The 27,010-nt window shown below is 43.0% G+C and overlaps 2 protein-coding genes across 3 annotated transcripts in view; one reads left to right on the top strand and one right to left on the bottom strand.

Moving 5' to 3' along the window:
• Positions 1 to 2,756: 2,756 nt before the first annotated feature.
• On the top strand, positions 2,757 to 11,163 carry pdyn (prodynorphin). The gene is made up of 3 exons (XM_078419344.1): positions 2,757 to 3,135; positions 5,446 to 5,574; positions 9,960 to 11,163. The coding sequence occupies exons 2-3, from the start codon at positions 5,455 to 5,457 to the stop codon at positions 10,626 to 10,628; spliced, it is 789 nt and encodes a 262-aa protein (XP_078275470.1). The 5' UTR covers positions 2,757 to 3,135; positions 5,446 to 5,454; the 3' UTR covers positions 10,629 to 11,163.
• Positions 11,164 to 22,218: 11,055 nt separating this feature from the next.
• The window catches only part of helz2a (helicase with zinc finger 2a), a 68,525-nt gene continuing 63,733 nt past the window's right edge, over positions 22,219 to 27,010 (bottom strand). For both annotated transcript variants that reach the window (XM_078419023.1, XM_078419024.1), the window contains exons 20-21: positions 26,545 to 26,712; positions 22,219 to 23,451 (exon numbers count right to left, since the gene is read on the bottom strand). In XM_078419023.1, the coding sequence (XP_078275149.1) occupies positions 23,327 to 23,451; positions 26,545 to 26,712 (293 nt within the window). In that variant the 3' untranslated portion in view covers positions 22,219 to 23,326. The remainder of the gene's footprint in view (positions 23,452 to 26,544; positions 26,713 to 27,010) is intronic.

The following is a 27,010-nucleotide window of genomic DNA, read 5'->3' on the forward strand; positions in this document are numbered from 1 at the left end:
TGTATCCCAGCTGTTGGCAGTTGTGCAGCAGAGAACAGAAACAGAAACCTGAATTACCACATCAGGCATCTGAGGCAGTGAAAAAATATGAGCAATACTGTCTGAGAAAAATCCTCCAAATTAACTGGAAGGATATGTCAACCAACCTCAGTGTCCTCTCTCAGCTCTGAGGCCCTGGTTAGACCCAGATGGGCAGACCATGCCATTCATATACCTGACACCTGACCCTCAAATAAAGGTCAGAAAGAAACCCACAATGGCAACTGAAGGCCACATAAAATCAATGAACAAAGGAGCACAATCTCCAGAAACCAAAGCCTCAAGATTGAGGCAGATTGAGCCCTTCATCCATGCCGACTAAGAAGCCCCGTCTATGCTCCCCCTCCCTGACTCATTCCATATACCCACAAGCTTATGTGTGAATCAAGGGAGAGGGAAACTCGAGATATGAAAAGGTCTACCTCTACTTTCCTCCTCCCCTGAAACTCAGTCTGAAGAAGGGTCTCGACCCGAAACTTCACCCATTCCTTCTCTCCAGAGATGCTGCCTCTCCCGCTGAGTTACTCCAGCAATTTGTGTCGTTCCCCGAATAAACACATGTCTTTCTGAGCTCTGCCACGTGAGGAGAATAGATTCCCAGTAACTGCTTAAAGCATCTTGAAGAGCAGCAACATGGCCGCTCTATCTTGGGAACGCCTGGTCCATGACTATTCAAAATGGAGAAAGGACACATTTGAGATGATATCTGAGGTATTGAGAATCGCAATGTTAAGTTGAGGATCGCACAGAAACACTGCAAAAGCACAGGGAGAACACAATGCACTCACTCACACCCTCCATGGTAGGGTTGCCAACTGTCCCGTATTAGCCGGGACATCCCATATTTTGGGCTAAATTAGTTTGTCCCGTACGGGACCGCCCTTGTCCCGTGTTGGTAGGGTTGGCAACTTCCTCACTCCCAAATAAGGGACAACGGGTGACGTCGCCTTGTCCCGTATTTGGGAGTGAGGAAGTTGGCAACCCTACTCCACGGTCACCATCTCCTGCTCCATCCATCATTGCAAGAGTCTGCAGTTCCCTCTGTGACATTTTTAGCCACAAAGCCAGCATGGGGGCAAGTATTCAATGATCTGGATGTATTGTCAAAAAAGGACAAATCATTCCCCCAGCTAACTCTGATCTATTTTACATTTTCATTGGTCTATTTCCCCTTTGATCTCCCGTTTTCACACCTTACCCTTATACATCTCTCGTTTCCCTCCCTCTCTCTCTCCCCTGACCCTCAGTCTGAAGAAGGGGTCTCAACCCGAAACGCCACCTATTCCTTCTCTCCAGAGATGCTGCCTGTCCCGCTGAGTTACTCCAGCATTTTGTGTCCATCTTCGTTGTTAACCAGCATCTGCAGTTCCTTCCTACACATTAAATAATAGCATTCTTTTGTAACTCTTTCTCTCGCAATACATGCTCCAGGTGATTTGAAACCATTGATTAGCTTACCACAATCTTAATTCCCATTGATAACGTTATTAGAATTGCTTGGACATTGGATGGGTTCAATGATTTCCCTGAATTAGACTATTATTCATGTCAACGAGCAGTAAACTGATTAGTCCAAACATTACATTAGTGGGCTGTTTGCTAGGTTTGCCTTCGTAATTCCACGTATTAACTGACAACCCACTCAACTTATTTTTACAGTCACCAATGTCTTTACTTCCAGTGAGATAAAGACGTTATTTTTTAATCTGGTTTCGCTCGTTCTCCGTCCGAATCAATGGAAACAGAGCCCGAACACCAGATATCGCAGTCTGAAGAAGGGTCTCGACCCGAAACGCCACCCATTCCTTCTCTCCCGAGATGCTGCCTGACCTGCTGAGTTACTCCAGCATTTTGTGAATAAATACCTCCGAACACCAGATAAATCATACGTGCCCGTGAAATAGAGGGCGAAATGAGTTCGGTATTAGACAATAGACAATAGACTATTGGTGCAGGAGGAGGCCATTCGGCCCTTCAAGCCAGCACCGCCATTCAATGTGATCATGGCTGATCATTCTCAATCAGTACCCCGTTCCTGCCTTCTCCCCATACCCCCTGACTCCGCTATCCTTAAGAGCTCTATCCAGCTCTCTCTTGAATGCATTCAGAGAATTGGCCTCCACTGCCTTCTGAGGCAGAGAATTGAAAAAGAAAAACCCTTATGCACATTTATTTACAGAAAACCCTTATGCACACATTTACATGTTTCAACTGAGGCGTGCTGCAATCTAAGTCATTCAGCAAATTTCAGCGGTGTGTTTGTTACTTGCTGTTCTGAGCGTTCTGTTTATATTTTTCAATGTCGATATCTACTTTAATGCAGCACCAAAGTTTAACTGCCAGCCGCATTGTCGGGTAAAACATGCAACCTGATGCTTTTAGCGGCCGTTAAACGTTCACAATCGTTTGATTTAACGTCCCGCAATGAGAAGCGGAGAAGCTGGATAAGAAATTCAACTGTAAGTGTTGGATTCAATCAGAAAGGACTTGAACTTTCAATCGGAGCCTCGGAAACAATAACAACAACTCGTTTCTGGTGCAGGGATGGATGGATATTGATGGTTTGCACTTGCCTTATTGACAATTAGTTGGCGAAGGAGGGGGAGTGTGACTCATGAAGTTGGAACCTTTCCAGGGTAAAAAAAAAAAGAAATTAAATCTCAAAATATGAAAAGGTGCAAGTAACATTAGCTAAAGGTAATTAACGTTTCGTTTAACGCTGGGTATTTTTAGCACGCGAATTGCCCAGGTCTTTGAAACACTTCTGCGGATCACGACGGATGTGCAATGAAACATGCTGATTGTATTCGAGGAAATTGCTGCTTCATAATGATCCGGTGCGTGTAGTCATTGGCTCAAAGGGACGCACACACAACGTCGCAAATGTCAGAAGAACGTCGGCGATAAATAAATAGCGGGCGCCGGAGGCTGCGGGTTAGAAATCCTGGATCACAGCCCGACTTGTCAAAGGTGGACAGAGGCAAGAAGCCAGTGCAGTGAATCGACTACACGCCGCCTTATCCTCCCCAGGGGGAAATCCGCACACAAACTGCAAAGATCACGGCCTCTTTTACTCTACTCCTCCCGAATAACCAGGTAACTTGAGAAAGCGTGTTCATCTTTGTTCCAGTGGATCGCTTTAATAGAACAATGCATGTGAGTGTATTTATTCAACAGGACAGTCTTACAGGCTTGACTGTCTATGCTGCCTGGCCCGCTGAGTTACTCCAGCACTTTGTGTCTTTTGTTTTGTAAACCAGCATCTGCAATTGCTTGTGTCTGACCATGTAGTATCAGTTCCTACGATAAATTGATGATTAAAAACAGTGTCAATGTACCAAAGGTAGACGCAAAAATGAAGAAGTCTGAAGAAGGGTCTCGATCCGAAACGTCACTCATTCATTCTAAACAGAGGTGGTGCCTGTCCCGCTGAGTTACTCCAGCATTTTGCATCTATCTTAAACCTGCATCTGCGGTTCCTTCCGACAACATGTCAATGTAGCAATATCTGGAATATAACGGCTGTGAATGTATTCTAGACTCCGGCGACTCTAAGTAGAGAAGCTATATTAGCAAACAAAACTTGGACACAAAGTGCTGGAGTAACTCAATGGGTCAGGCAGCATATCTGGAGAAAAAGGAATAGGTGAAATTTCTGGTCGGGATCCTTTTTCAGAATCATCTATCCATTGATCTCCAGAGATGCTGCCCGACCCGCTGAGTTACTCCAGCACGTTGTGTCTATCTTTGGTATAATCCAGCATCTGCAGTTCCTTATTTCTAAATTTTAGCAAACAAATTTTCAAGAGAGAGTTAGATTTAGCTCTCAGGGCTAAAGGAATAAAGGGACATGGGGGGGGGGGGGGGGGGGGAGCAGGAACGGGGTACTGATTGTGGATGATCAGCCATGGTCAGATTGAATGGCACTTGAATGGCTCGAAGGGCCGAATGGCCCACTCCTGCACCTGTTTTCCTTGTTTCTATGTTTAAAATGTTTTGAATTATATTTGCCTGCATCCCCAAGATTTGGGTCGGCACTGCCGCTGAAAAGAAAATGTGGTAAAAATGTGTTCACGTTAGACATTTGTTGACATCAGATTCAAATGCAGGAATCAACATCATGAATCAGTGCGGCAACTTTCATCAGGTATCTGAAATGTATCAGAAATATCTTTGAACTGCGCTTCCCCCTTTCAAACTTTCTCTTGCTTCATGAATGTTACCGCGTTAGTTTTGTCTCTAAAATTTGAATCTTAGCATTGAAATTTGGTGTGCGTCGCAAAGCATATAGTCGTAGCGACACCACCCCCCAATATATTTGTTCTGCATTCTTTGTCCTTTCTGCTAAGTGCTATGCCTTTTGTGCAAGGCGGAGTAATCATAGAAATGTAATCTCTGCACTAGAAATCTCTTCATTTAAATGGTTATCCATGCGAATATCATTCTGGGTTCAGATGATAAACGCTTCAAAAACGCGTTGACAAGCTTGTAATGTTTATAGAGTAGGAAGAAAGATCTATAGATACCGATTAATACAGTAGATAAGCACAAAATGCTGGAGTAACTCAGCGGGACAGGCAGCATCTCTGGATAGAAGGAACGGTTCGGCAAGAAATGTTACTCCAGCATTTTGTGTCTATCTTCGGTGTAAACCAGCATCTGCAGTTCTTTTCTACTGATCAATACAGTAAAGGGCACAAACAACGTGCTGGAGTAACTCAGCGGGTCAGGCGGCATCTCTGGAGAACATGGATAGATGTCGTTTTGGGTCGGAACCCTTCTTCAGACACACTTTTATAATTTGATGACCTTAACTCTCAATGCGTTCAGTTCTTTCTCAATAAAATATTGTAAAGTGACCGAGTCTTGGAGACTGCAACAAAATCAATATGATAGAAATGATAGATGAGAGAAAATATCACAACGGTTCTTTACATGTGAACTCATGGACTCGGCAAAGCACCATCGGGGAAACGAGAAAGAAATGTAATCTTAGACAATAGACAATAGGTGCAGGAGGAGGCCATTCGGCCCTTCGAGCCAGCACCGCCATTCAATGTGATCATGGCTGATTATTCTCAATCAGTACCCCGTCCCTGCCTTCACTCCATACCCCCTGACTCCGCTATCCCTAAGAGCTCTATCTAGCTCTCTATTGAATGCATTCAGAGAACTGGCCTCCACTGCCTTCTGAGGCAGTGAATTCCACAGATTCACAACTCTCTGACTGAAAAAGTTTCTGTTATCTTATCAGTTTCACGTTTCCACTTGTTCACACTGTTGCCAGTTTTTTTTCCCCAGTTCGTCAAATATTTGTCTACGAATTCGTTAATTTTATACATCTTGCATTTGAAGCTGCAGAGATTGTTTTTTTTCCTCTCTCTCCTCTCACTCTTTCTACTGCAGGGGTTGAAGATGGAGTGGGGTGTGTTTGCCCTGGCGTTGTCGCTTGGCTCGCTGTACACCGTCAACGCAGACTGCGCCAAATGGTGTTCGGCGTGTAACTCGGTCCTGGACAGCTCGGTCAAGTCACTGGTAAGATAACTGTACCCGAAACCACATGTAACTCATCGTTATGTTCACCTGATCGGAGAGAATAGATTCACCAGTACACGGCGTTGCTGCAATCCAAACTGTAGTCAACCGCATAACCCGACTGGGAGTGGGAACATACCTCAATATAATAAATCAGCAAGTATTTTTTTTTGGGGGGGGGGGGGTTTAAGTTTAGAGATACAACAATAGAAATAGGCCCTTCGGCCCACCGAGTCCACGCCGACCATCGACCGCACTAGTTCTATAAGAAGAGTAAATCAAACTCCACGACTTAACCACGGAAGATCATCTTCACCCAAAAGTTTAACTAAATGAACTCATTAATATACTTCGTCTACTAAAAACCAACCAGTTGCTTCTCGTGGCCTGTTGTGTAATGTCATGCAAAGAGGGAGAACGTCTTATCTGCAATTCTTATCTTGCCTGGAAAGTAAACAAAGATATCAAACGTTAAATAGTGAATATATAATCTGTGAATATATAATAGTGAATATAATCTGTGGAATTCTCTGCCTCAGAGGGCAGTGGAGGCCAGTTCTCTGAATGCATTCAAGGGAGAGCTAGATAGAGCTCTTACGGATAGCGGAGTCAGGGGGGTATGGGGAGAAGGCAGGAACGGGGTACTGATTGAGAATGATCAGCCATGATGACATTGAATGGCGGTGCTGGCTCGAATGGCCTCCTCCTGCACCTATTGTCTATTGTCTATAGTATTCTGATAAGAACATACGTTTATAAAACAGTGAAGCAGACTTGGGGCATCCAGCCTTTAGAGCCCACTCCACCATGGCTGATCTATTTTCCCTCTCAACCTCATTCTCCTCCCTTCTCCCCGTGTTAACCCTTGTATGCACTCGGATTAATAAATAACTATCTGCTCTGCAAAGTGATCACATCCAAAAGTATCTAGTGCCAGGGCAGCAATCAACTTCATCGGCTGCGATAACGCCGATTTTGGTCTACATTTGTGATGGATTCGCCATGCATTAACTGTCAAGTAGTCAAGTCAAGTCAAGTTTATTTGTATAGCACATTTAAAAACAACTTACGTTGACCAAAGTGCTGTACATCTGATTAGGTACTAAGGAAAAAATGAAACATACAGTAGCACGCAAACACAACAGCACATACAAAACAGTTCACAGCGCCTCCTCAATTGGCCTCAAACGCTAGGGAGTAGAAATAGGTTTTGAGCTTGGACTTAAAGGAGTCGATGGAGGGGGCAGTTCTGATGGGGAGAGGGATGCTGTTCCACAGTCTAGGAGCTGCAACCGCAAAAGCGCGGTCACCCCTGAGCTTAAGCCTAGACCGCGGGATAGTGAGTAGCCCCAAGTCGGCCGACCTGAGGGACCTGGAGTTAGAGAGGTGGGCTAGAAGATTTTTGATGTGGGGGGGGGGATGTCCATTTATGGCTTTATATGTGAATAGGAGTAGCTTGAAGTTGATTCTGTACCATACAGGGAGCCAGTGGAGAGAGGCCAGAATCGGCGTGATGTGGTCCCTTTTACGGGTACCTCTCGCTGCGGCGTTTTGGACCAGTTGCAGGCGGGACAGGGATGATTGGCTGATCCCAGTGTATAGGGAGTTGCAGTAGTCTAGGTGGGAGGAAATGAAAGAGTGAAAGTAAAAGGCATTAATACGACGCACACCTGTAGTTTCCTACTATGAGTTACAGAACAGAACAAAGAGAAACAAATCAGGAACTAGTGGAGAAGTTTGTGAATACTGATGTAACAAAGACTGACCATCAGATGAAGCAGTGAATTGTAAATGTGGAAACAAAGAAATGCAGATGCGGATTAATGCACAAAAGGGCCCAAAGTGCTGGAGTAACTCAGTGGGTGAGGCAGCGTCCCTGGAGAACATGGATAGGGGATGTTTTGGGTCAAGACGTCACCTAAGCATGAGCATGGATAAATAACCGGTATCCATGTTGTAGGGAGGAACTGCAGATGCTGGTTTAAACCAAAGATAGACACAGAATGCTGGAGTAACTCAGCGGGACAGGCAGCATCTCTGGATAGAAGGAATGGGTGACGTTTCGGGTCGAGACCTTTCTTCAGACTGAATCAAAAGAAGGGTCTCGACCTGAAACGTCACCCATTTCTTCTATTCAAAGATGCTGCCTGTCCCACTGAGTTACTCCAGCATTTTGTGTAATCTTTATCCATGTTCTCCATGGATGCTTCCTGGCCTGTGTAAGAAGGAACAGCAGATGCTGGTTTAACCCAGTGATAGGCACAAAAAAAGATCTCGACCCGAAACTCCACCCATTCCTTCTCTCCAGAGATGCTGCCTGTCCCGCTGAGTTACTCCAGCTTTTGGTGTCTATCTTCATGCTTCCTGACCTGCTGAATTACTCCAGCACTTTGGGTGCGACTGAATTGTAAATGTGGCATTCATAGATGAACACCAAACATTTTTGGAGTGGTGTTTTTCTAAGTCCACGTGTTTCCTCAAAGTATGTAGTGTATTGACAATGAGTAGTTATCAGGATTGTTTGTGGGTATTTAGAAAATAGATTAAACACATAGTGGCAAGCGTAAAAAGAGGGGATTTAAAGGTTGATGATTTTACTTCCTATCCTCCGGTCCCTATCGGCTGCAGTAGCAGACCTTAGGTGAGAACACATTCAGGGAATGTTTTTTGTTCTTGGACACACTGAACATCTAGACTAGAACTTTCAAATGTATCCTGCATAAGCATCTTTATGTAGCCTCTCCTCTCCCCCCACCCCCCCCCCCCCCCCAAAGGGCCTTTGTGTAGGAGGCATCTTATTTTAAATGATCTCGAAGTCAACGGCAAATTTACTGTTGAGCAAAGCAACAGCTTATGCAGTAAGATATGTCTTTATCTCTCTACGTCGTCCATATCTAATTTCTCTTATCCCTAACTAGTCTCAACCCAAAACGTCACCCATTCCTTCTCTCCAGAGATGCTGCCTGTCCCGCTGAGTTACTCCAGCTTTTTGTGTCTATCTTCGGTTTGAACCAACATCTGCAGTCCCTTGCTACACATGACATGCAGTACGATGCCATTGTAATCATGGATTGTCTTTCTGCTGACTGGTTAGCGTGCAACATAAGCTTGCCACTGTACCTCAGTACACGGGACAAAAAACTAAACTGAACCTTTAGATTTCCACAAATACATGTTTCTCGGTGAAATTGTTACCGTGTGTTTGAAATGCTATTCCTGATTCGTTTTGGTTAGCTTGAATCTTTTTCCATATCATTCTCCTTTACTAGTCAACCTAAGAATGTAGTCAAGACAAAATTAATTTATGTTATCAGATTCAATTGTGTTAGCAATTTAAGTGTTACACATTTACAATCATTTTTAATCGAGTGTTTATTTTCAGGTGTTTTCTGTCAACTTTTAGAATTATATTTCGCAGTGTAGCTAATTTCAATTAACCCTTGCATCCCCTCTATCTCTGCCCCTCTCCCACCCTAGTCATCCTGCTAGTTTCGCTGCCATCTTGCTTAGTTTCACTATCCACTCGTTATTATCTTTTCCACAGCCAACAATGGACCATTGTGGGCTCGCCTTTCCTTGATCATCGTTGCTGGCTTTGATTTGTTCTATTCATACCTTTCATTCATTTCTTCTTTGCACCTTTTCATGCCTCTACTTTCCCTCTCCCCTGACTCTCAGTCTGAAGAAGGGTCTCCACCCGAAACGTCACCTATTCCTTTTCTCCAGAGATGTTGCCTGACCCACTGAGTTACCCCAGCATTTTGTGTCTATCTTCTGGAATTATATTACTGGATTAAGTTACTATTCTTGACACAAAGTGCTGGAGTAACTCAGTGGGTCAGGCAGCATCCGTGGAGAGAACGGATGGGAAATGTTTTGGTTTGGGACCCTCCTTGTTTGTTACATTGAGAGCCATTTTATGGACTACATGACAGAATGGAATGAATCATAGCTAAACATTGTGTAGTAATAATTTTTGGTTAAATATCGTTGTCATTATTCAAATGCAGCCCTACAATTCGGCTTTGGGAGTCAGCATCTTTTTTTTAAATGACTTTTACTCTGTTTCTACCATTTTAGTTAACACCAGTAATAGCGCGGTTATAACCTGTTTCCTTTATCATCCTTGCTTTTATTGCCCATCTTTCATTCATTTGTTCTATATCTCTCTACATCACCGTCTATATCTCTCCGTTCCCTTTCCCCTGACTCTCAGTCTGAAGAAGAATCTCGACCCGAAACGTCGCCTAATCCTCTTCTCCGGAGATGCTGTCCGACCCGCTGAGTTACTCCAGCTTTCTGTGTATGTCTTTCGCAGGTTATCTGCCGAATGCAAGTTCAATTCAACATTAAACACAATCTGTCATTTGACTGCTGTCTTTCAGACGTGCACTTTAGAGTGTGAAGGGGTGGTGCTGACCGTCGATGAGTGGGAAAGATGTGATAGGGCGCTTTGGTTGTACAACTCTGACCCTTCGGGCTTCGTCGACAAAGCTCTTGGAGCCCCGATCCCTGGTGAAGATGAAACTAAGAGTGTAGAGTCATTCGCTGGAAACCAGCTCCATGGCCCTGCAAAACGTTATGGAGGATTTATGAAAAAAGTTGGCAAGACCAGAGTGAATGGCCAGGCACTACTGGCCCGTGAAAATGACGACGGCGGAAAAGGTCAAAATCTTAAATACCGTGGCTTTCTGCAGAAGTTTGGCGTGAGGGATGCATCTGATTCAGAGAGGAGCTCCCAGGAGCTTGCAACTGCGACGGAGAACCAACTGGCAGAAAACGAGGATGGTCCCCACGCTGTAGAACTGAAGCGCTACGGGGGATTCATGAAGGGATTTGGAGACAAGAGAAGCACGGAGCTGACGGACGAGGAGTATCCAAATGTGGAGCTGCAGAAAAGGTACGGAGGATTCATGAGAAGAATTGGCAGACCGAGATACAAATGGGATAACCAAAAGCGATACGGCGGCTTCCTGAGACGCAATTTTCGGGTTTCGGTGAGGTCAGATGATGGCAAGTCTAATGATTACACTGAAGAAACTTCAGACTTATAAAACGGCCAAAGGCATTTGAGTCTCGATGTGAAAATGTAGACTGCCAAGATACATGCAGTATTTAAACTCTAAATGTATTGCTTGAATGCACAAATATTTTTGCTATTATGCTTACATTGGGCTGGCTAAAAACAGCAGTGAAGCAAATTGATTCTTGTTTTTTTGTGGTCATGGTTTATGTGAATCTAATAAAAACGGTCTATGGGCCGCACAGCAACTCATTCCTGTTTGCCTCCTGGTAATGACGATTGTGTCAATGTTAAAGTTGATCTTTCATGCGTGTGGTTTAATAAAAATAAGGAATTTCTATGGCTAAAATGCAAAGGAAATCTGGCATGCTCAATTTTTTCCCTGTGCTATTATTTAAGATGGATATTAAACCCTTAGCTAGGGTTCCATGTTCTTTAACCCAAATGGCAATAATCTACTCACAATGGCGATATCACTATATTTAGTTTCCTATCATAGCCTAGAATTACCCGTTCTGAACACCACAATGAAATGTGCCGAGTTATGTAGCATTTAAAGTTACATTGTGTTGATATTTTTTGCACTAAGGTAAAACCATGGAGAAAAATGTACTCATTAATGTGAATTTGTATTTTTGCAATGTCGTTCTTAGAATTAAAAGAAAAACACTGTGATCTTTTTATAGCAAGGCTAGGAACAGATTTAAAAACAAAGAACTAAAAACACTCAACAAGTCTGGCAGACACCTGTGGAAGGAGAAACATAAGTTCATAAGTTATAGGAGCAGTATTAGGCCATTCAGCCCATCAAGTCAACTCTACCATTCAATCATGGCTGATCTATCTTTCCCTCTCAACCCCATTCTCCTGCCTTCTACCAATAACCCCTGACACACTTAGTAATCAAAAATCTCAATCTCTGCCTTAAAAATATCCATTGACTTGGCCTCCATTGACTGTGGCAATGAATCCATTGACTGTGGCAATGAATTCCACAGATTCACAAACTCAGTTAGTTCTTTGTCAGACTGACTTCCAGCGTCTTCAGTTGTCATTTGGGTAATTAATTTTCCTAAAGATATTGTGCCTTTAAAACGAACACGATTTTTCTAATCCAATGCAATTGTTTGCATTTGAAAAGTTGCCCTTGGAATTTGAGTTATGTGTCAGCTTTCCAAAGAATTAATTAATTAGGTATCCTACTTTCAAAAGAATTTCTGATATTTGTCAAGTATAAGTTTTGACGTTACAAGCATCTCTTTTTTAGTTTAGTTTAGTTTAGAGATACAGAGCATAAATCGGCCCTTCAGCCCACCGAGTCCACACCAGGCAGCAATCACCCCATACGCTTACACTACCCTACACTCTAGGGACAATTTACAATTTTACCGAAGCCAATTAATCTACAAACCTGTACGTCTTTGGAGTGTGGGAGGAAACTGGCGCACCTGGAGAAAACCATGGGGTCACGGACTCTGTACAGACAGCACCCATAGTCAAGATCGAACCCTGGTCTCTGGTGCTGTAATGCAGCAACTCCACCGCACTGCCACCATGCCATTCCTCTTTAACTGTCGTGTTACTGCTCCTCCAACCAAGGGAGTTGCGTCAAAAGACAATGTGCAAGATTTTTTAAAGTCATAAACCAACAGAATTCACCATTCACCACTCAAGATTTCCAGAAGCTTTCGTCAAGCTTTTGAATGACAACTTTACTGATATTGGGAGTTTGTGATTTGCGACTCTTCAATTGGAATGAAGAAGCCTTATCGACTCAAGAAGTGTCTAAAACCCACAGGTAACAAGTGAGTGTCAGTGAAAGCACTTTTTCTCGCGACCGCCAATCTTTTCTAAGTTTGCCCTACACATAACATAGCAAAAGCTTAATCACAATTACAATTTTCTTAGGTTATTGATAATAATGACAGGTTCGTATAGATCACCATTTACTAATTATACCAAGGTATGAAGAATCAACTGCAAGATGGTGGATTGTGTTGTATCTTGATTAGACCAGCTAAGGATGAATCAACTCAATGGTTCAACAATACTTATTTATCACATGTACCTAGACGCAGTGGAATCCATTGTTTTTGTATAATACACAAGCGCACAAAGTATCTGGAGCCGACAAAGTTATAAAGTACTCATTAGTGTCCCAATGGTTCCTTTGTAAAAGGACATCAGTAGAATGGCTAAAGAAATCCAGCTGCCATACAATGATTTTCTTTTCTTGCCAACCCACTCATTACCCAAGACATTCAATGTAAGAGAAAAACAGAAACAATTTAAAAATATATATTTTATAATAAATCCTAAGGTAATATTCTGTTATAAGAAAAATCTCTATTACAAAAATTCTAGAGCTACCCTTGTCCAACACACCAAGAAGCTAATTGCTCTCCTATCTGGTTTGCAATGGATCACCATTATAGCAGATACAATGTACCACAAGTATTTTGTATTATCAAGTCAATACTAACACAGGTAAAGGATGTGCTAGTAATTCTAAAACATTGTGTGAGCTATAATTAAGCAGATTATTAATGGGCAATTCCAACAACGTTCACAAGCCCATAACGTCTACCACCAAAAATGCGACCAGGCAAACAGGTGTATGAAAACATTACCACCTGCAGGTTTCATTCCAAGTTTTAGATTTTAGATTTAGATTTAGAGATGCAGCGGGGAAACAGGCCCTTCGGCCCACCGAGTCCGCGCCGCCCAGCGATCCCCGCACACTAACACTATCCTACACCCACTAGGGACAATTTTTACATTTTACCCAGTCAATTAACCTACATACCTGTACGTCTTTGGAGTGTGGGAGGAAAGCGAAGATCTCGGAGAAAACCCACGCAGGTCACGGGGAGAATGTACAACCTCCGTACAGACGGCGCCCGTAGTCAGGATCGAAGCTGAGTCTCAGGCGCTGCATTCGTTGTAAGGCAGCAACTCTACCGCTGCGCCACCGTGCTGCCCAAAGTTGCATAAGGCCCTGACTTAGAAAAAATAGCACCATTCATTCAAGGCCACAAAGTGCTGAAGTAACTCAGTGGGTCAAGCAGCATCTCTGGAGAACATGAATACGTGATATTTGGGGTCAGGACCTTGAGCCTGAAGGGCCCCGACCCGAAAGGTCACCTATCCATGTTCTCCAGAGATGTTCCTTGACCCGCTGATTACTCCAGCACTTTGTGTCCTTTTGTGTAGACCAGAGTCTGAAGGGCCATGTTTCTAACAACATTCATTGTTTTGAATGATCGATTGAAAGATACAGAATAGAAACAGACCCTTCAGCCGATCGAGTACATGCTGACCCTCAATCACCCGTTCACACCAGCTCTATGTTCTTCCACTTTCTCATCCACTCCCTACACAATAGAGGGCAATTTATAGACCAATTAACCTACAAATCAATTTATAGAGACCAACATCAACTGACAGCCTATATGCTAACTGGTACAGCTCCACCAGAGAATTGTCGCAGTGCAGAAAGCAGTGGAGAACGCCATCGCCAGACTACAGATGTACGACATCCCCTATTCGGCCATGAACCCGCAAATAGAGTCATAGAGTCATAGAGTCCTACAGCACAGAAAGAGGCCCTTCGGCCCATCGTGTCCGTGCCGCCCGTTACCAAACACAGTCTAATTTTAATCCCATTTTCCCGCATTTGGACCGTAGCCCTGAATGTTGTAGCATTTCAAGTGCCCATCCAAATGCCTCTTAAACGTTGTGAGTGTTCCCGCCTCCACCACCACCCCAGGCAGTGAGTTCCAGACTCCAACCACCCTCTGGGTGAAAAAGTTATTTCTCACATCCCCCCAAAACCTCCCTCCCCTTACCCTGTATCTATGTCCCCTCGTTGTTGAACCTTCCACCAGTGGAAGAAGTTCCCCGCCATCTACCTTATCTATGCCCCGCATGATCTTGTACACCCCGATCATGTCCCCTCTCAGCCTTCTCTGCTCAGTCTCTCCTCATAGCCGAGGCCCTTCATCCCTGGCAGCATCCTGGTGAATCTCCTCTGCACCCTCTCCAAAGCTATCACATCCTTTCTATAATGTGGTGACCAGAACTGTACACAATACTCCAGCTGTGGCCTCACCAGTGTTCTGTACAATTCCATCATTACCCCCCTACTTTTATATTCGATGCCCCGGCTAATGAAGGCCAGTAACCCATATGCCTTTTTAACCACCCTGTCCACCTGTCCTGCTGCCTTCAAGGACTTGTGTACCTGTACTCCAAGGTCCCTCTGTACCCCTGTCTTCCCTAGGGTCCTTCCATTCATGGTGTACTCCCTCTCCAAGTTATTTCTGCTAAAGTGCATCACCTCGCACTTTTCAGGATTAAATTCCATCTGCCACTGCTCCGCCCATCTGACCATCTCATCTATATCTTCCTGCAGCTTGCAGATCCCTTCCTCGCTATTCACCACCCCCCCCCCCCCCCCCCCCTACCTTTGTGTCATCTGCAAACTTGCTGATCATGCCCTGTACGTTGACATCCAGATCATTTATGTAGATTACAAACAGTAAGGGACCCAACACCGATCCCTGCGGCACCCCACTGGACACCGGCCTCCAGTCACAGAAGCACCCTTCTACCATCACCCTCTGCCTTCTGTCACTAAGCCAGTTTTTTTATCCATTTTGCCAAGGTGCCCTGGATCCCATGGGCTCTTACCTTCTTGACTAGTCTCCTGTGTGGGACCTTGTCAAAAGCCTCACTGAAATCCATGTATACCACATCCACTGCACTACCCCCATCTACCTCCTTGGTCACCCCTTCAAAAAAATTAATCAAGTTAGTCAGACACGACCTTCCCTTAACAAAGCCATGTTGACTATCCTTAATTAACCCTCGATCCTCCAAGTGAAGACTGATTCTGTCCCTCAGAATCTTTTCTAGCAGCTTCCCCACCACCGATGTCAGACTCACCGGCCTGTAGTTCCCAGGTTTATCCCTACTGCCCTTTTTAAATAATGGCACCACATTAGCTATCCTCCAGTCCTCCGGTACATCCCCTGTTGCAAGAGAGGCTCTGAAAATTTGTGCCAGAGCCCCCGCAATCTCCTCCCTGCCTCTCTCAGCATCCTGGGATACATCTCGTCAGGGCCCGGAGACTTATCCACTTTTAAGCCTGCCAGAGCCTCCAGCACCGCCTCCATGTCAATAGCAATATGCTCAAGATCATCACAACCCTCCTGCTCCATTTCTAAGTCCGCATCGCCCTCCTCCCTCGTAAAAACAGATGCAAAAAAATCATTTAAAACATCTCCTACATCCTCTGGCTCCACACACAGCTTTCCACTATGGTCCCTGATGGGCCCCACTCTTTCCCTCGTTATCCTCTTACCCTTAATATACTTAGAGAACACTTTGGGATTTTCTTTTATTTTGCCCGCTAGTGCTATCTCATGGCCCCTTTTTGCTCTCCTAATTTCTTTTTTAAGAACCGCCCTACACCTTCTGTATTCCTCTAATGATGTCTGTGCCTTAAGTTCTTTATGCCTTCCAAAAGCCCCCCTTTTTTTTCTCGAATCAATCCTACTATATCGTTCGACATCCAAGGTTCTTTGGACTTGTTTGTCCCACCCTTAAACTTTAGGGGAATATGCTTCCTCTGTACTTTTTCAATTATTCCTTTGAATGACTCCCACTGTTCTGATGCGGTCCTCCCCACGAGAAGCTGATCCCAGTCCACCAGGGCCAACTTCTGCCTTATCAGATTAAAATCGGCCTTGCCCCAATTTAGAAATTTTCCTCTTTCCTCTGGTCCCTCTTTATCCTTTTCCATTACCACCTTAAATATCACTGAATTGTGATCACTGTCACCAAAATGCTCTGCCACTGACACTTCAGCCACCTGTCCGGCCTCATTTCCCAAGATTAAGTCCAATACCGCCCCCTCCCTTGTTGGACTTTCAACATATTGGCTCAAAAAGCCCTCCTGGATGTCCCTTAGGAACTCTGCACCCTCAGGGCCCTTGACACTTTGGCTATCCCAATCAATATTCGGGAAGTTGAAATCCCCTACTATTACTACCCTGTTGTTTTCACACACCCCCGAGATTTGCCTACAAATATGTTCTTCTATTTCCCTCTGACTGTTTGGGGGTCTGTAGTATACACCCAGTAAGGTGCATGCCCCTTTTCTATTTCTCAATTCCACCCAAATAGCCTCATTTGAGGAACCCGCTAATATGTCATCCCTTCTTACAGCAGAAATAGATTCTTTGATTAATACTGCAACACCCCCTCCCCTTTTTCCCTGCTCTCTGTCTCTCCTGAAGATTCTATGTCCTGGAATATTGAGCTGCCAGTCCTGCCCTTCCTTCAACCATGTTTCCGTAATGGCAACAATGTCGTACTCCCATGTGTTCAGTAACACCTTCAATTCACCCCCCTTGCTTCCAATACTCCTTGCATTAAAATAAATGCCGTTCAGACTTGCCCTACCCCATTGTGCTGGGGCATTCTTGTTCTGCCTCCCAATCTGACCAGTTTTTTCCTCTATATTTTCCTTCTCCTCACCCCCTATACTAGCTCCATGCCAAATAGTCGGCTAAAGTCCAGGAAAAGCTTCCGCAACGAAGTTGAACCAAATGCTGAAGCTGAAGGTACTAGAGTTGCATTATGGGAAGAGAGACTAGCCAATCTCCCATCAATGACATCCATGTCCATAAGTGGCAAAGAAGAACTTCCTCCTGGGGCCGAATGGAAATACCTCAACAGACTGAGAGCTGGTACTGGTCGTTGTAAAGCCACTCTCAAGAAGTGGGGTTATATATATATATATAGACACTGAAGACGTCACCTGCATATGTGGCACTGAACCACAAACTATGGAGCACCTATTGCGATTTCCTCTATTGGAGCACCAATGCAGAGCTGAGGACCTTGCAGAGAGCAATGAACTTGCTCAGAGTTGTGTTCAGTTTGGGCTGAACACAGGTAGCATCCGAGATCAGGATTGAACCCATGTCTCTAGTGCTAAGACTAAATCTAAGACTAATACACTAGAATGACTGCCGTAGCTCCAGGTATCAAGTTAAGTCAAGTCAAGTTTATTTGTCACATACATATACAAGATGTGCAGTGAAATGAAAGTGGCAACGCCTGCGGATTGTGCTAAACTACAAAACAGAATGGAATTTTTTTTTTAAAACACAAAAAATAAATTAATAGAGTAAATTAAATTAGTCCCTGGTGATATGAGAGTTAACATCCTCTCTGTTTTCACAGTGTGACAGCAGAGGCATTTGCCTGACCGCAGCAGCTGGAACAGTCCGTTGCTGGGGTGGTAGGGGTCCCCCATAATGTTGCTGGCTCTGGATCTGCACCTCCTGATGTATAGGTCCTGCAGGGGGGCGAGTGTAGTTCCCATAGTGCGTTCAGCCGAACGCACTACTCTCAGCAGAACCTTCCTGTCCTGGGCAGAGCTGTTCCCAAACCAGATTGTGATGTTCCCGGACAAGATGCATTCTACAGCCCCAGAGTTGAAGCACTGAAGGATCCTCAGAGACTCTAAATTTCCTCAGCTGTCTGAGGTGGTAAAGGCGCTGCCTTGGCTTACTCACCAGTACGGCAATGTGTGTTGTCCACGTCAGATCCTCTGTGATATGGACTCCCAGGTATTTAAAGCTGCTCACCCTATCCTCCCTCACCCTATCAAGCCACTATCTTCTCAAAGGCGATTAGGGAGCAATAAATGCTGTCGCCAGATCACACAGTAAGCGAATAAAGATAATCTTTACACTTTATTCTATGGATTTAAATTCCACAAAGGAATAAATTAAAAAAAAATTAGAGTAAGAGGAAAATGCATCAAATGAACTGAGGAGATTAATTTAACCTGACGTCATATTCGGTATGGACATTGAGGGACAAAGGGCCTGTTCCCAAACCATGCTGTTCAAATGTTCTATGTTCTACTTCAACAATGATTTCCAGACAACCTGAGTAAATGTCCAGTAATAGAGTCTCGACCCGAGACGTCACCCATACCTTCTCTCCATTGATGCTGCCTGTCCCGCTGAGTTACTCCAGCATTTTGAGTCTATCTTCGGTTTAAACCAGCGTCTGCAGTTCCTTGTGTAGGAAGGAACTGCAGATACTGGTCTAAATCGAAGACACAAAATGCTGGAGTAACTCAGACTGAACTAAAAGAAGGGTCTCGACCCAAAACATCACCCATTCCTCTCTCCAGAGATGCTGCCTGTCCCGCTGAGTTACTCCAGCATTTTGTGTCTATCTGCAGTTCTTTCCGACACGGAAAATCTAATAAAATGACTCACCTGCTCAAAAAGTCTAACCATCATTAAAGTCAGAAAAACAACGGAACATTCCCCTTGAGGGAACATTTGGCATGGGTGTATTTGGTGTAATCCTCCCCATCGTCTACTACTCTCTGTGTAGGAATGAACTGCAGATGTTAGTTTACACCAAAGATAAACACAAAAAGCTGAAGTATCTCAGCGGGTCAGGCAGCCTCTCTGGAGAGAAGGAATAGGTGCCGTTTCAGGTCAAGAACCTTCTGAAGAAAGGTCTCGGCCCAAAATATCACCTATTCCTTCTGTCCATAGATGCTGCCTGACCCGCTGAGTTACTCCAGCTTTTAGTGTCTATCTACTACTCTCTGTTGTCCAAAACCCCATGATAAACTTTCCCCATCATTGTGAGGTTTTTACATTTATTCATCTTATTGTGGAGTCAATCACAGGTACATTTTGAATAATAGATTTTTTAAACATATAAATACAGCAAGATAAAATGTCTAAAAGAAATACATCTGAATCCACCTTCCTATTAATCTATTCTTTATTGAATGTTCACAAAAAAAAATAATATTTTATTTTAGCAAGAATGTGCTATGGATAAAACATTGTTTTAAAACAAAATTGCTTCTATTATCATTAAATCTTAAGTAAAATATAGGGGAAATCCAATAACAAAGAATGACATTAAGAAATTATTATATCAAAATCTGCAAAAAATTTACTAAGACTTAAATTGATATACTTGCAGGATTGCATATTGCACCAATGTTTAAACAATATTTATTTACAAACAAAGCATACATCTACATCACAATTTATGTCAACAAATTATGAATAAGACATACAAAATAAAAAAACACCTTCAAATTACAACAATTCATAAAATATAGCTTGGATGAACAATATGTTTTTTTCACAGTAGGCACTTTTAAAACATTAAATTACCAAAGAAACATAAAACATAACATAAAATATATTTTGGTCTCAGATAACCATAATGCACTTAACCCTTTTTAAAAAAAAATCATAGATTATATTTCCATTTAAAAATAAACTATTTTTGCTCAGTGCCCAGAATAATTTGGATCAGACCAAGCCAACACTCAGTAAAATCTCCAAAGCATCGGCAAGTCTGGACAAGCTCTTACACCAGAAAAATATCATTGGTGAGTCGCTAGGTCTCAGATCTGCTCCAAGATAAAAACTTCATTAAAAATTGGATTATTTTATTGTATCATGTTTTTAAAGTGCTTAGCCAATTAAGGAGAGGTATTTTGGAGAAATCTAGAACAGAAACGGAATATCCGAGTTTTTAAAATGTAGAGAATGGATTGAATTCGGACTGCCTCCAAGTTCACACATGGTAATGGATATGATAACAGTATCAATTATCGTAACAAAGAGGTGAGACTCAAATGTTGATTATGAATTTGTGCTTATGGTACGATAGAATAATGATAAACTTTGGTCCTGAAACAAATTCCTTCATTCTAACGTTCAGTTAGTTCAATGCACTACAAAGTCAGGAAGTTGTGAAGAATTCACAACTAAAGGTAGGCTGTTAACTGTAATTGGGATTCAAAAATGCAAAGTCACAAAATTATTTGTGATAATACAAAATAATGCATTTGCCTAAACATTTAAACTTACATCAAATGGGTTAACAAGGGTGGCACAGTGGTGCACTGGTACGGTAGCGCAGCGGTAGAGTTGCTGCTTTACAGCGAATGCAGCACCGGAGACTCAGGTTCGATCCTGACTACGGGTGCTGCACTGTAAGGAGTTTGTACGTTCTCCCCGTGACCTGCGTGGGTTTTCTCCGAGATCTTCGGTTTCCTCCCACACTCCAAAGACGTACAGGTATGTAGGTTAATTGGCTGGGTAAATGTAAAAATTGTCCCTAATGGGTGTAGGATAGTGTTAATGTGCGGGGATCGCTGGGCGGCACGGACTTGGTGGGCCGAAAAGGCCTGTTTCCGGCTGTATATATATGATATGATGATATGATATGGTAGAGCTGCTGCTTCTTGGCATCAGAGACCTGGGTTCGATCCGGACTTTGGGTTCTGTCTGTGTGGAGTTTGCACATTCTCCCTGTGACCACATGGTTTCCACTGGGTGCTCCGGCTTCCTCCCACATGCCAATGACGTGTGGGTTTGTAGGTTAATTGACCCTCTGTAAATTGCCTCTAACGTGGAGAAGTAACCCACGCAGTCCCAGGGGGGAGCATGCAAACTCCACACAGGGAGCACCCGAGGTCAGGACCAAACCCGATCTCTAGCACTGTAAAACAGCAGCTCTACCACTGTGCCGCCCTTGAATTGTGTCGAGTTGAATGTTATGTTAATATTGTATTATGTTGAGTACATTTAGATGAGGGAAGTGTGTTACCCATTACTGACAATGTTTGATTGTACATGTTTATAGAGAAGGTCTCATTATTCATGTTAGTTCAACAGCAAGCTTTAAGAATTTATGACTTTGTCCAAAGAATTATCCATCTAGCCTTCTTCAAATGTAAGAAGAGGTCTCAGATGTCAATTAATAGGAAAAGAAAAATATTCACTATTTACATGTATAGACAAATGCATCAAATCGTGAATAGTTGCAAATTTCTGACATTTCTCTGGGCACAAGGAATGGCATGGAATGGAGAAAATGTCAGATGAACAGATGAACTAGACATTTGTCAGTAGATTTTACACATTAATAATTATTTCTATCGCTACATAATGAAAATCAAAGTGCTACATTACTGGAAACTTGGAGTGGAAGCAAAAAATACTGGAAAAACCTAATGTTAATTTGAATGACAACTAATTTAGGGTCAACGTTCATGAGATCATAAAGCTAATGTTATTTTGCAGCTTTGATGATTGAGTACAAGAATGGCAACCTATGTGGGGTCTAACCTACTGATGATTTTGAACGTTTCCAAGGGCCACTTTGTTGCTTGAACATCTCTTATAGTCTAAGGTCATTATTGTAATATTATATCACCAGATCGGGATGGACAGAAGAAAATTCTTTTAAACCAGTATTAATTACTTCACTTCGAATGATATTCATAAAACATATCGTGTCAAATTGGAATGTTACTAACAAACTGAAAATGCGCCTGATACAATGAAAGTAAAATGCGCAAGGAAAGCTGATCAATTTAATTTGAAAAATATAATCTTACATCCTTAAGTAGAAAATACATTATTTAAAAGACTAAAAAGAAAAGTGTTATTAAACAGACCTAGTTAAAATATACTTAATTTCTAATTATCACACACTTTATTTGCACATATAAATGTGAACACTTAAAAAAAAAATTGATCTAGGAACATTGACATTCTCTTCAAACATTAGAGATCGCATTAAAATCAAAGCAAAATGTGCTGATTATGCTCCTGAATTTTAAAAAATCCGTTTCATAATATACAATTTACTTTTAAAATCTAAATGATGTTTTGTTTATAAATTTGCATCTAAATTATAAAATACTCTCAATTTGTACAGTCTGCAGTAAACACATTCATGTTCCTTTAGGAAGGAGATGAGGAGGAATGTCTTTAGTCAAAGTGTGGTGAATCTGTGGAATTCTTTGCAAAAGAAGGCTGTGGAGGCCAAGTCAATGGATATTTTTAAGGCAGAGATGGATAGATTCTTGATTAGTACGGGGGTCAGGGGTTATGGGGAGAAGGCAGGACTAGGGGACTAGGCTTGTATTCACTGGAGTTTAGAAGGATGAGAGGGGATCTTATGGAGACATGTAAAATTATAAAAGGACTGGACAAGCTAGATGCAGAAAAAATGTTCCCAATGTTGGGGCAGTCCAGAACCAGGGGCCACAGTCTTAGAACAGCCATTTAAAACTGAGGTGAGAAGGAACTTTTTCACCCAGAGGGTTATGAATTTGTGGAATTCTCTGCCACAGAGGGCAGTGGAGGCCAAATCACTGGATGAATTTAAGATAGAGTTACATAGAGCTCTGGGGGCTAGTGGAATCAAGGGATGTGGGGAGAAGTTGGGCACAGGTTACTGATTGTGGATGATCATCCATGATCACAATGAATGGCAGTGCTGGCTCGAAGGGCCGAATGGCCTCCTCCTGCACCTATTGTGTATGTCTAATGGAGTTAGGGGGGAGAGATAGATCAGCCATGATTGAATGGCGTAGACTTGATGGGCTGAATTGCCTAATTCTGCTCCTATCACATGACCTTATGATAAATACAATCAAATGTTAATAAATTTCATCTTCTTCACATTTGCAACATCCTTATACAACATAAGATAATGATCGAGTAACTTTTTAAACGAAGAATCACTTTCACTTGTGATGCAGAAATAAAATGAAATAAAATAAAGCTTGCCGGTAAAGTAATCAATAAGCAGAATAGTGCACTTTTAAACATTTCACCCCATATCTGAAAAATATTGGATTCCCTGTCAGCGTGTTAAACTAGTTTTGCTCTTCACAACAATGTCTTCTGCCTTCACCAAACTCTTGTTCCTCCTATAATGTGCCAGCAGCTCTTTCCAGAGAAAACTGGTGCTCAGTAAATGCTCATTTCCTAAATGAAAGGAAAACATTCTGTAAGTATTCGGCTTGAGAGATGTAGATCAGGTGGATGCACAGAGTCTCGTGCCCAGAGTAGGTAAATCGAGGACCAGAGGACATAGGTTCAAGGTGAAGGGGAAAAGATTTAATAGGAATCTGAGGGCTAACTTTTTCACACAAAGGGTGGTGGGTGAATGGAACGAGCTGCCAGAGGAGGTAGTTGAGGCTGGGACTATCCCAACGTTTAAGAAACAGTTAGACAGGTACATGGATTGGACAGGTTTGGAGGGATATGGACCAAACGCAGGCAGGAGGGACATGTTGGCCGATGTGGGCAAGTTGGACCTGTTTCCACACTGTATCACTCTATGACTCTATGACATAGCTGTCCCAGTGTGGGCGATGTCAGAAAACTAGGAATAGTTGCTAAGGTAAAAGGAGATTGTTAAAAGCATCTTAAATGCCACCATCACATATACCCCCACCATTACCCCTGACAATGCATTCCAGGCATCCACCATTCTCTGCATAAAAACACTTGCCCCGCACATCTTCAAAATGCTGGAGTAACTCAGTGGGACAGGCAGCATTTCTGGAGAGGAATGGGTGACGTTTCGGGTCGAGACCCTTCTTCAGACCCCTACTCCTTTAAAATTTGACTCTCTTACCTTAAAGCTATGCCCTCTAATCTTTATAATGTCCACCCTGGGACCAAGGTTCTGACTGTAAGACTCCGAGAAGTAGCAAAGTCAATCATATAATTGTGCTTATACTGAACATTCCAATATTACATGATGAGTCATCTTAATAAGTGTGGCACAGTGGCGCAGCTGGTGGACCTGCTGCCTCACAGCGCCTGACACCCAGGTTCGATCCTGACCTCGAGAGATGTCTCTGTGTGGAGTTTGCACATTCTCCCTGAGACTGCGTGACTTTCCTCCGGGTGATCCGGTTTCCTCCCACATCGCAAAGACATGCGGGTTTGTAGGTTAATTGGCCTCTGTAAAATTGTCCCTAGTTTGTCGGGAGTGGACGAGAAAGTGGGATAACATACAACCAACATGAACAGGTGATCGATGGTTGGCGTGGACCGAAGGGCCTGTTTCCGCGCTATATCTCTAAACTAAACTATTCCCCGGTAGACTGTCTTAACTCATTTGCATTTTGCCATTAATGAACAAAATGAGCCAACATTTTTAAATGTGTAGGGAAAAAACTGCAGATGTTGGTTTAAATCGAAGGTAGACACAAAATGCTGGAGCAACTCAGTGGGTCAGGCAGCATCTCAGGAGAGAAGGACTGGGTGATGTTTCGGGTCGAGACCCTTCAAGAAGGGTCTCGACCCGAAAACGTCCCTCATTCCTTCTCTCCTGAGATGCTGCCTGACCCGCTGAGTTACTCCAGCATTTTGTATCTACCAACATTTTTAAATGTTTCTTTTTAAAAAGTCTGCTACAGTTAAGAGTGATAACCTATTTGATTAAAACATCTAAAAAATGCTAAACTAAACGTATAAATCCCACACCATTGACTCCAGAGCTTCAAAGGAATGCCAAAAGTTTTTCTCCAAATTGCGTTCATTGTGCAAAGCCTATTTTCCCCTTTAGATGGCACCAAGTACCTACTAAATAGACCTGATTGTTTCTGTGAACAGATTCTGGTGAGAATTTTAATCGGTTTTGCTCTAAACATGTTGAACATTACATCTAGGGAAATACTATTACTTAGTGGTAATACAAGTCCAGCGATTGATTTATCACCCTCCCTTTGTCTCAGACTGCTTATCTTTATGGTACATTACAAAGAAAGTATAGAGTCCACACTAGAGACTAAATGGTGTTTCTTTGCCATTTCTGGATTTTACTTTGAAATGGATTTCCCCCACAGATTTCCACTGCTTTATACAAAATGTACATGCTGCAGGCAATATCACACCTGATCACCAAACAAAATAAAAAGGTGGGACTGTCGTATGTTGAAAGATTGGGGCGGCTAGGCTTGTATACACTGGAATTTAGAAGGGTGAGAGGGGATCTTATCGAAATATATAAGATTATTAAGGGGTTGGACACATTAGAGGCAGGAAACATGTTCCCAATGTTGGGGGAGTCCAGAACCAGGGCCACAGTTTAAGAATAAGGGGTAGGCCATTTGGGACGGAGATGAGGAAAAACTTTTTCAGTCAGAGAGTTGTGAATCTGTGGAATTCACTGCCTCAGAAGGCAGTGGAGGCCAAGTCTCTGAATGCATTCAAGAGAGAACTAGATAGAGCTCTTAAGGATAGCGGAGTCAGGGGGTATGGGGAGAAAGCAGGAATGGGGTACTGATTGAGAATGATCAGCCATGATCACATTGAATGGTGGTGCTGGCTTGAAGGGCCGAATGGCCTACTCCTGCACCTATTGTCTATTGTCTATATTTCAATTGGGTATATCTTTGGATAACACCAAAATAGCCAGTTCAATGCCCAGCAGAAACGGATGAAATGCTTGCATCAATTTTCTCTCAGAAATATAGAGGGCCCTTATTAGAGGGCCATAAAAATTATGAAAACTTTTGACTGAGTAGGCATGGACCCATGTGCGGGTTACAGCAAAATTAAGAACCATCCATGTAAGACTGTGATAAGGAACTGAGCAGAGAACCCATATGAAGATGTAATTTTCCAGTGAGTGCTCAGTGTGTGAAGCTTAATACCACATTTAGTTTACAGATACATCGTGGAAACGGGCCCTGTGGCCCACCAAGTCCAATTCCAGATTTGGAATGTGGGAGGAAAGCGGAGCATCCGGAGAAAACCCAAGTGGCCGCAGGGAAAACATACAAACTTTGTACAGTTTGTTCGCACTCAAGGTCAGGATCGAACCCGGATCTCTTGTGCTGTAAGGCAGCAGCTCTACCACTATGCTGCCTCGCATCTATTTGGTACATGTTAAAGTTCCCAAGTACAAATAGGTCCTGAATCATCAGCAAATTTGTCTCCATCTCCTACATTTGCCTTGGACCGAGGAGACACTTGCAGGTTTTATTTGTACGCGAAAAACCAAACATAAGAAAAAAGTCTAACGAACCCTTCCTCAGGTATACAATATGAGATATTACTCACCAAAGATACAGAGGCCTTCCTTGGCTCTTGTTAGTGCAACATTCACTTGATTTGGATCAAAGGTAAAACCCAGGTATTTCTTCAGCCAGGATTTTGAAGGTCGTGTTTCAATGTCTTTCTTCGGAAGAGAACGAACAACAGAGAAGATAACATAGCGCCATTCGCTTCCTGTTAATGTGAAGAGAACATTGATGAACATGCAGGATATTGTGGTGGCAAATGGTACTTACTGCTCAAAACAATGCTCCAGCTGTATCAGCAGGCCAGGCAGCATCTCTGGAGAGAAAAGATAAGTGACATTTTGGGTTGGTACCCCTCTTCAGTCTCTGAAGAAGGTCCCGACCCGAAAAGTTAATTTTCTTCAGAGATGCTGCCTGACCCGCTGAGTTACTCCGACATTTTATATCGATCTTTGGTGTAAACCAGCATCTGCTGTTCCTTCCCACACATCGTATCCACTGTCCGC

Source organism: Rhinoraja longicauda, chromosome 22 (assembly GCF_053455715.1).
Source record: "Rhinoraja longicauda isolate Sanriku21f chromosome 22, sRhiLon1.1, whole genome shotgun sequence".
NCBI lineage: Eukaryota > Metazoa > Chordata > Chondrichthyes > Rajiformes > Arhynchobatidae > Rhinoraja > Rhinoraja longicauda.

Bases quoted from the DNA above. Each gene is read 5' to 3' on its own strand.
- pdyn (XM_078419344.1), top strand. From the start codon at position 5,455: ATGGAGTGGGGTGTGTTTGCCCTGGCGTTGTCGCTTGGCTCGCTGTAC. The intron at 5,575-9,959 runs GTAAGATAACTG...GCTGTCTTTCAG, and splicing joins ACAGCTCGGTCAAGTCACTG to ACGTGCACTTTAGAGTGTGA.